Source organism: Misgurnus anguillicaudatus, chromosome 24 (assembly GCF_027580225.2).
Source record: "Misgurnus anguillicaudatus chromosome 24, ASM2758022v2, whole genome shotgun sequence".
NCBI classification, from domain to species: Eukaryota; Metazoa; Chordata; class Actinopteri; order Cypriniformes; family Cobitidae; genus Misgurnus; species Misgurnus anguillicaudatus.
In genome coordinates, this window is record NC_073360.2 from 44,360,188 (window position 1) to 44,371,376 (window position 11,189).

Sequence of the window (11,189 nt, forward strand, 5' to 3'; positions counted from 1 at the left end):
CCAATTAGGTATTTTACGTTTTTTTAAATGTTATGCTGCAACATTACCTTTTTAAAATGAAAATAAAATGTTGTGCTTTTATTTTTAATCTGATCATAATCTCCTTTGTCCTAAAAAAATCTCCTTTGTCCTATGATGTCCTATCTTTATGACTTTAAAAATTTGATGTTTTGTTTTATTCTTCAGCAATTATTTTCCCACCCCTTCTTTTCATTTAGTCATTACTTTATACAATAGTTTGTGATGATTTCTGGCCATAATTGAGACGCATACTTGTTTTACTAAATCCATTGTAAAGCAGTGAGCGTTTTCTCCCTCCAGTACAGCAGGAGGCGCTGCAGCTCTTTAGTCCGCAAATAAACTCACTAAAGAAAGAAAGAAAGAAAGAGCGCGCGTGTGATGTGTTTGTGTATCCTCAGTGTTTTTCTCTCTTGCGTGTTTCATTGAGTGTAAACAGAGTCTTGTTTCTGGATATATTGATGATTTCATTACAGAAATCTATCAGGTGAAGAAAGAGGTGGCGTTACTGGAGACAAATCTGAGGTCAAGAGGAGATTTAGCAATGAAAGAAGAGGTACAGCTTAAACATCATTTAGCTGAATCAGACAAACATCAAATACTTTCTAGTCTTGGGAGTAAGTTAATGCATTACAAAATATAATATATTACAGTAATACATTAATTTTTGCTGTAACGCAGTAATTTAACGCATTGCTAATATAATGTTGGTGATATTGCACTCGTTACAGTCTCAGTAACGCAGTATCACGTGCGTCCGATGAAACCGTCTATTTTCATTGTTTGGAAAAGGCAGTGTTCCTCTTTTGTCTGTGTTTTATTAAGCAATTATATGTTAGCCTACATGACATGTTATCCTTATATTGGACTGAAATGAGCTGTATTCCTTGAGGCCTAATCCTCCAATAGCACTTTTTGATAAGTTGTGTCAACCCAGTGCATGCCAGGTTTGTGCTGTGAATCTAAATTAAAAGTGCATTAAAGAATAGAAATGAAAAGAGGTTGTGTGTTTTGCCATGCTATTAGGCTATAGGTTGCATTGTAGTGTGCTCTAGCTCTATTGTGTTTGGTATGTGTACCATAATTTACCAGACTTTTACCAGATAATTTGTCAATGTTCTGACAGTGATTATTGCTGTATTTTGCCATAAGTCTTCACTGTGCCTATTCAAAGCTCGAGGGCCAACACATAACGTCTAGATTTATAAGCAGCCATAAACTACATTTTAACATTTTATAACGCTTAGTCATACTTCTGTTATTTTAATGAAAGTTACTCAAAAGTAACGCAAAAGTAGTGTAACTCATTACAGTTCAGAGACAGTAATATTGTAATTTAAAGGGACACAAGGCAGCATTTTTATGTTAATAAATCATCTTCGTAAGTTGGTATATGGTTAAATGACTCATTACATGACGAGTGAAGACTCTCTCGCCCGCCCCTACCGTCTGTAGGAGGAATACCCCACTTGCAAGTTCGCTGTATCCGACCCGGTGTCCTTCAGTCTCGTAAAGTCTCAGATATAGAAAGCATTTACTCCCAGACACTAGGGGGAGCTAGTAGAGAAATAATACTCAGACTTGCCTTGTGTCCCTTTAACTAATTACTTTAAAATGACAGTAATTTGTAATATATAATGTATTACACTTTGGTAGTAACTTGCCCAACACTGATAATCTTACTGTCTGTGTGTGTTGTGTTGTCAGGATGTGGATTGTTGTGAATCTTCAGTGTATGTGACTGATGATGGGAGTCTGGATTCAGTGTGGATGAGCAGAGATCAGAGCCGCACACCACAGACACTGCTGGACTCTAAACTCTCTGAAGAGAAATCCAGACACACACAGGACTCCGATCTCAGTCTGACTTTACTCTGTTATACTGAGTCAAACCTCACAGACACTCAGGACACTACAGTGTGTGACAGTAAACAGAGTTTACAGGAGGATCAAACCTCCACAGAGTCTCTGGATTCTGTCTGTAACGCTGGAGAACAGCAGCAGATCCTGCAGACCAAACTGAAGATGTGTTCAGTTAAACTCATCGACTGCACGAACCTCATGATGATCAAAACTGAATCCACAGAAATCAAAACCGAACCTACAGAAATCAAAACCGAACCTACAGAAATCAAAACCGAACCCACAGAAATCAAAACTGAACCTACAGAAATCAAAACTGAACCCACAGAAACCAAAACTGAACACACAGAAGAGGAAGATTGCACTGAGGAAGATGATGATTTAATTACATCAGGTATGTCTCCTCAATTATTGTTGTAATTTAAACATTTTTTAACTATGTAAGCACCTGTTTTGGGTTTTCAGTCATAAACTCACTAATCAAAAGATAAAAAAATGCGAGTGCAACAATTTGAAAGGAGTCTATGATCTTTAATACTTAGTGCAATATGCATCATAATCTGAAAACCACGCACACCGGGAGGAAAATAATCCATCCGTCTGCATTGACTTTGTATTGCGTGAGGCTGCCTCCTTGTCATTTCTCTGGCTTATAGCAAAAATGTAAGATGACATAATTTTCAAAAACTCTAAAGCTCAAAATTGATCACATGACTAGACAGAGCAGATATTTCCTTTTACAAAGATAAATGGATTGTAAAAATCCATTGAGTATTGAGAAAGTTATGATATTTTTAAGATTAGAAATCAAAGAAAAAAGTTATACAGTGAGGAAAATAAGTATTTGAACATCCTGCTATTTTGCAAGTTCTCCCACTTAGAAATCATGGAGGGGTCTGAAATTGTCATCGTAGGTGCATGTCCACTGTAAGAGACATAATCTAAAAAAAATCCAGAAATTACATTGTATGATTTTTTTTTACTATTTATTTGTATGATACAGCTGCAAATAAGTATTTGAACACCTGAGAAAGTACATGTTAATATTTGGTACAGTAGCCTTTGTTTCCAAACACAGAGGTCAAATGTTTCCTGTAGTTTTTCACCAGGTTTGCACACACTGCAATAGGGATTTTGACCCACTCCTCTAGATCAGTCAGGTTTCTGGCCTGTCGCTGAGAAACACAGAGTTTGAGCTCCCTCCAAAGATTCTCTATTGGGTTTAGGTCTGGAGACTGGCTAGGCCACGCCAGAACATTGATATGCTTCTTACAGAGCCACTCCTTAGTTATCCTGGCTGTGTGCTTCGGGTTATTGTCATCTTGGAAGACCCAACCTCGACCCATCTTCAATGCTCTAACTGAGGGAAGGAGGTTGTTCCCCAAAATCTTGCAATAAATGGCCCCGGTCATCCTCTCCTTAATACAGTGCAGGCACCCTGTCCCATGTGCAGAAAAACACCCCCAAAGCATGATGATACCACCCCCATGCTTCACAGTAGGGATGGTGTTCTTGGGATGGTACTCATTCTTCTTCCTACAAACATGATTAGTGGAATTATGACCAAAAAGTTCTATTTTGGTCTCATCTGACGACAAGACTTTCTCCTAGGGCTGTGCAAAAAAATTGGCTGCGATTCTCATGCGTGTTTCATCAGTAAAGCTGTTTCCTTGATTGGTATTAAATCGCCATCAGCTGCTTTCAAATGGAGCCACATTTCGTAGTTCACAAAAAGCTAGGCAGAATCGGATAGATTATCAGAGTCGATTTTCCTCGATTATGAACCCGATTTTGCCTGGCTTCTATGTGAACTACGGGTCTGTGTAATAAATGCCGCTCCATCTTAAATCAGATGATGGTGATTTAATACTAATCATGGAACCGGCTTTACTGATGAAACGTGCATGAGAATCGCAGCCGATTTTTTACACAGCCCTACTTTTTCCCTTGACTCCTCTGGATCATCCAAATGGACATTGGCAAACTTAAGACGGGCCTGGACATGTGCTGGTTTAAGCAGGGGAACCTTCTGTGCCATGCATGATTTCAAACCATGATGTCTTCGTGTATTACCAACAGTAACCTTGGAAATGGTGGTCCCAGCTCTTTTCAGGTCATTGACCAGCTCCTCCCGTGTAGTTGTGGGCTGATTTCTCACCTTTCTTAGGATCATTAAGACCCCACGAGGTGAGATCTTGGATGGAGCCCCAGTCCGAGGGGGATTGACAGTCATGTTTAGCTTCTTCCATTCTCTAATGATTGCTCCAACAGTGGACCTTTTTTCACCAAGCTGCTTGGCAATTTCCCCGTAGCCCTTTCCAGCCTTGTTGAGGTGTACAATTTTGTCTCTAGTGTCTTTCGACGGCTCTTTGGTCTTGGCCATGTTAGTAGTTGGATTCTTACTTGGGGTGGGATCTGATTAACATGGACGGTTGTTCAATGTTCAGGAAGCACACCATAGTGTGTGATACATTTTGAATTTAGTTGCCGCGATGGCGGAGATGTCCATAAACTGCAGAGAACGTCTAAAGTTTGGGATTATTACATTCTTATCATTACATTACATTCAGCATCTGAACCGAAAACATCCACTGCTGTTTAACCAAGCTTCGCTGAAACAAGGTAACGTAGCCTAAGCCTATTGATATTCGTAGATTTTAATCCCATACTGATTTGTAGCAATGTCGTTATGCGGTTTGACTAGATAGGATGTTTAGCTTTTATGTTTTTAAGTAGTAAACACATTCACGTTCAATTGCAAGAGAGTATAGCATAAAAAAGAACCATTTCTCACAGACACACACGCGCATGCACTCTCGTCTCTCTCACGCACCAGTCAGCCAATTGCGGTAATGCATCACATATGCTTAAACTTTTATGTAGCCACACAACAATAATTTCAGCATGCATTCACTGTATACACCAGGACGTGATGTTGTGATGCTTCACCTAAAATGCACCTTAATGCAAGTGATGCAAGCCAAATGCAGTGTTCTATTGAAAATAAATGTATTTCTGCTGTACTAAACTGCAATGAAGCAACTTCCTCATGCAGAGTACACGTGCACATGTGCACACACAAAATTGTTAAATGTGTATAGTTCTTTCTGCTACATCTAGTATAATTTTAAATGTAAAAAACAATTATTTAAATGATTTACAAGTTATAAGGACATTAGTAATTATTAATCATGGCAGTGTTTAGGAGAACATGTAATGGGTACGTTTGATCAAATATGTATGCTAAATATATTTTCCTTAATTGTATAAAACTGTAGTAAAAAGGCTTTAGTGTGCAGATGGTTATTTTGGGAATTATGCGCTGAACCGGACCTTTAATGCACATTCCTTGACAGGTTAAAAAGACTTTGAATATAGTGCATAAAAATGTTTATGGTGCTTTTATAATACTTAGTCCTTTTAATAGCTTGTCATTAACAGCCACGGCTAAAGCACAGTATCGGAATTGGATCGATCCTGTTATAACATCCCAGATACCGATAAAAAAAAATCAGGTCGGGACATCTCTACTACTGATCAATATATTGCCCAGCCGATATATCGGGCTGATTTTTGAGGGTTTTACGCGTATCCGCATCGGCCAATACGCGGCTGCTGCGTTTGCCGATATTTTTTTTCCCGGCATTATTTACAGACAGGTGTCCACAGACAGCTCTGTGTTGTTGGAGATGCTGCAGTTCACGTGCAGCTCATTTACTGCCTCTCACCAACTAGCAGAGTTTTGGAAGCTTTTAAACTTTCAAAGCATCTTTTAACTGTTTGACTTAGCTGAAATATTGCCATACACTTTGAAAATGTAAACACGTTGCTCTATATGTGCGTCCAACTAAAGCTAAGAAAGTTTGTGGGTCGAAATAAAATAAAACGAGTGCTGAACACTTTTACTTGTTCTACCTCAAGAAAATCGGCAGCCTGTATTAGTCATCGGCTAAGGCTGATGAAAAAAATCGGCATTCGGCACAAAAAATCCATATCAGTCGATCCCTAATTTTGGCGCTTCCTCTTGCACAATTTCGTTCTCTCTCGCAGCATTCGCTTCACATTTGTCCACAACAGCGGCTCATATTTGTGAGGGAGAGGAAGGGAGGTGTCCGCCCTTCACTATCACTGATTGGTTTAGACCACAATGTATGTGTGTCTGTTGTTGAACCAAAAGGACTCTTTCAGAGTTGCGGAGACTTTTTGTCCCTTGAACAGCTGGTTGCACTCTAGATCCCTAAATTACTTTTTTTCTGCATATGATTTAGGGATGGGCATAATTAATCGACGATCGATAATTGATTGTTAAGAATTTCGTCGATAACGTTAATTTGTTATCAATTAATCGAATGCATTTTTTAAAATCTAACTCCTGTTTCACAAATACTCCGTATTCAGTGCGTTTGCGTATGTGTGCGGCGAATCCGTCAAGCACCCGTTGCAGTTTTGCAATGCTTTATTTATCTCCACATATATCATAAATAAAAATAAGCACAGTAACTTTGCAAGTCTACCCTTCCACATTATATAATTCCTACTATGCATGTATATGATTTCCAAATAATAAACGAGAGTATTCAACGACAAAAAGCGTCTCATATGGAAATAAATCCTCACAATATTATTATTTCTCAAAACTTTATGACAAAAATAAGCAACTGTATTCCTTCAGTCATTCAAAGATGCACACATTATTCCGCATATATTTGAATATTATACAAAAGTATTCATATAACGGCACATCTCATATGGCAAATAAATATCCTCACATTAACATAACAGCATAATGAAATGAATAAACAGACAATGAAACAGGATTGAAATATAAATTGTATTATTATTACCGGAAAAAGCAATATTGCTAAAATAATCTCTGAAGTAAATATAAGTCTAAATGAGCAATAAAAGTGAAAAAAACATTATTAGGCCATGTCTCAAAACTTTATATGACAAAATATATTTTAAAGAAATGTATACTTAGTTATTCAAAGATGCACACATTATTCCATATTACTCCCGTTTATGAGCACGTTTGTCTCTGGCCTCGCTCTGTTATGTAATAGATTGACAGGTGCGCATCTCCGTCTTTCAAACATATATAATTTTGTAATTACTACCTTAGGAAAATTAGCCATGATTTTATCATTGTGAAAATGTTTTTTTTTTTGCAGATTAAAAACTATTTGTATTTCCGCAATTTTACTACAAATACCATGGTCATGGTATTGTGGAGTTGGAGACTATAGTAAATTTGTGTCTACTGTTGTTTTACAACAAATAAAAACTAAAAGACTATGTTAGTATAATTAAACAATGGTGAATGGGGCTCACAAAACGCATGCTGTTTCACACATACTCTGTATGCGGAATAAGCCAAGTTAGCGCTGAGGTACCTGTGCATCCCGGTCAGTCTCCTCGGAGCGGCTGTTTTCGGCGGCGGCTGGACTGACGGTCACCATGGGTTGCGGTCGCGTCTGACCCCAAAACATGCTTTTATTTCTCAAAAAAAAAATCAGTAGACTGGTGCAGAAGTTTTATGCGAGTTACTAAAGTTAGTTATTTTTCACGAGGCTTTAATGCTTAATTTGTTATAGGGATGCACCGATACCACTTTTTCCATCTCCGATCCGATTCCGATACCCGAATTCTGAGTATCGGCCGATTCCGATACCTGCCGATCCGATACTACTGTATTTTTCTTGAGCAATTTAAATTACACACAGACACACACACACACACACACACACAGACATACACTATATAAATGTCTAAATCTAGCATAATATAATTATATTATATATAATTATACTTTTAAATTAAAAATCAATAATTTAAAATGATTTACAAGTTACAAGAACATTAGTAATTATTAACCATGGCAGTGTTTAGGAGAAAATAAAATAGGCACGTTTGATCAAATAAATATGCTAAATATATTTTCCTTAATTGCGCAAAAAGTCACAGTAAAAAAGATTTAGTGTGCAGATGGTTATTTTGGGAATTATGCACTTAACCGGACCTTTTATGCACATTTCGGGTGCAGAATTGATGCGCCTAAATCATATTGAGTGCGCATTCTGCGCAATACTGTGCAGCATTGATGCTCTAGAAGCGTCCTCACACTCGCATGGGAATCCTCGCTCCGCAATGGAAAGCTAAGTTCATAACTATTAAAACACAAAAAGATTTGATGCATCGTGTGCTCAGCACATACTGAATTGCATCCATCCAACAACTTACTGAGACTTTATAAAATCAGATCTTTAAAACAGCCTACAGTTATTGAGGGTTCGTGTGTTGAATGACGCGTTTCATCCGTCCGCTTCACCTGTGAATCCTCAGCACATGTGAATTGCATCCATCCAACAGCTTACTGAGACTTTATGAAATCAGATCTTTAATAAAGCCTAACGTTACAGTTATTGTGTGTGTTATTGTGTGTGTGCCTGTGATGAATGACGCGTTTTTATCCGTCCGCTTCTCATCAGTGGATTAACTCAGTTTGCAAGTAAGTTACAGTGTTTCTGTGAACATGAATATTTTTAAATGTGCGTTTGTTCCTTCACATGAAGCTATTGAGTGTAAGATGACTTTGATTATAGTGCATAAAAACGTTTATGGTGCTTTTATAATACTTTGACGTTTTAATCGCTTGTCAGTGACAACCATGGGTAATGCGCAGTATCGGAATTGGATCGGTCCTGTTAGTCCGATATCCGATCCAGCAAAAAATGCCGGATCGGCCCCGATACCGATCCAGAATATCGGATCGGTGCATCCCTAATTTGTTATAGCCTAATGTTAGGAAGGCTAATATCTTGCACTTTCTTCTGGCTTGAATAATTTTGAGTTACATTTTGACAAAAGCTTTCAGATCTAAGTATTATGTTTTTTGTTTAATGTTAAACATGAATCTGTTTTTTTATTTTGGAACTAATGAGGTCTCTGTTTAAGAACTCTGGCTCGCAGCTGCAGGTTCCGCTGCTTTAGAGCACCGCACATGCACGCACATATATGTTTGAAACATAGTTTAACTGTCTAAAGTTAAACTATGTTTCAAACATAAAGTTGATCTTGTAATAAAGGTCTCATCGAGGAAACGCACGCTGTATATGTGTATTCATTGCATTTTTTAAGTATAAAAGTTCAATAACAAATTTTATTATAAAAATATTAATGATTAAGCGATAGTCGATCGTTAATTCTCCCGACGATCGACAAAGAAAACTTAATCGAATGCCCATCCTTAATATGATTACAAATTTTGGTTTATTTGATGAGCAATGACCCAGCTGTATTAACAGGACTGACACCTGTCTTCTGTCTATATGTGTGAATCTAGAAAAAGATACAGAATCTCAATTCTTCATCCTTCTTTGTGTAAATAAGAATGAAAAGACAACTTAATTGTTTTATGTTTCTTTCAGATGTAAAGAGTGATTCATGTTTGGATATAGAAATAACGTCCTCAACATCAAAAGAGCGACTGACAGCACAAACTCTTTCCTGCATCACCTGTGAAAAGACATTCAGCTCACAGAGACATTTAGAGAGACATGAGAGAAAACACACAGAACAGAAACTCTTCACCAGATCTGAGATCAGCTTTACTACCTTACAAGAGAAGAAACTTCATTCAGAAGACCACAGAGAGAAGAAGAAGAAGTTTCACTGTGAGCACTGTGGGAGGATTTGTGCCTCTTCCTATAAACTAAATATTCACATGAGGACACACAGTGATGAAAAGCCTTTCAACTGCACTGAATGTGGAAAATACTTCAAAACCAAACAAAATCTTAAAATTCATCAGAGACTTCATACAGGAGAAAAACCTTTCAAATGCTCTCAGTGTGACAAGACGTTTTCTTGTTCAGGTCACTTCAAAGTCCATCAGAGAGTTCATACTGTAGAGAAACCTTATCACTGTATTGTCTGTGAGAAGAGTTTTAATCAACAGGTTAACTTAATAAATCACATAAGAATTCATACAGGTGAAAAACCTTACAAATGCTCTCAGTGTGACATGACGTTTGCTCAGTCAGGTCACTTAAAAACCCATCAAAGAGTTCATACTGGAGAGAAACCTCATCACTGTAGTGTCTGTGGGAAGAGTTTTAGTCATCGGCCTAATTTACTTATTCACCAGAGACTTCATACAGGTGAAAAACCTTTCAAATGCTCTCAGTGTGACAAGACGTATACTTATTCATCTGCCTTAAAAATCCATCAGAGACTTCATACTGGAGAGAAACCTTACATCTGCGCTCACTGTGGAAAGAGCTTCTATCATTCATCCCAAATAATAGTTCATGAAAGAGTTCACACTGGAGAGAAACCTTATCACTGTAGTGTCTGTGGGAAGAGTTTTAGTCAAGGGTCAAACTTACTTAAGCACCAGAGACTTCATACAGGTGAAAAACCTTTCAAATGCTCTCAGTGTGACAAGACGTTTGCTCAGTCAGGTTCCTTAAAATCCCATCAAAGAGTTCATACAGGAAAGAAACCTTAACACTGTAATGTTTGTGGGAAGAGTTAAAAGGATAGTTTGGCCAAAAATTATATTAAACCCATGATTTACTCACCCCCAAGCTGTCCGAGTTGCATATGTCCATCGGTTTTCAGACAAACACATTTTCGGATATTTAAGAAAATATTTTAGATCTTTCAGTTGATTAAATGTAATGTTACTGTGTCCACCATCTTAAAGTTCAAAGAAAGTGTGTTCATCCTTCACAAAATAAAACCAAACGGCTCCAGGATGATAAACAAAGGTCTTCTGAGGGTAATCCGTGCGGTGTTGTTGTAGAAATATTCACATTTGAAACTTTGTTGACGTAAATGGCTACTTTCCGGTGGCGCCGCCATCTTGGTCGCGTCCGCATTCAGGATGAGAGCTTACGCAGCCTTCGGAGGTTACTCTGCTGCTGCTCTGTGCCCCCACCTTCCGAATTTGTCATACGTCACTAAGAAAAGTGCGTACACTACGCTAATACTTTCTCCTGAATGCGGAGGAGTCTAGGATGGCGGCGCTGCCGGAAGGTAGTTATTTACGTTGATACATTTTTAATATGGATGTTTCTACAGCAACGCCGTGCGGATTGCCCTCGGGGGACCTTTGTTTGTCATCCTGGAGCCGTGTGGGTTTATTTTGTGAAGGTTGGACGCACTTTTTTGGACTTGGGGGTCGTGGACCCCGTAACATTGCATTTAATCAACAGAAAGATCTAAAACATTTTCTAAAATATCCGAAGGTGTGTTTGTCTGGGGGGCGATGGACATGTGCAGCTCGGACAGCTTGGGGGTGGGTG

General features: G+C 38.2%; 1 protein-coding gene across 1 annotated transcript; it reads left to right on the plus strand.

Moving 5' to 3' along the window:
* Positions 1-343: 343 nt before the first annotated feature.
* LOC129437135 (uncharacterized) lies at positions 344-10,486 on the plus strand. Its single transcript, XM_073863500.1, has 3 exons — positions 344-574; positions 1,726-2,275; positions 9,309-10,486. Exons 1-3 carry the CDS (start codon positions 563-565, stop codon positions 10,388-10,390), a joined length of 1,644 nt encoding a protein of 547 aa, XP_073719601.1. The 5' UTR covers positions 344-562; the 3' UTR covers positions 10,391-10,486.
* Positions 10,487-11,189: the final 703 nt, after the last annotated feature.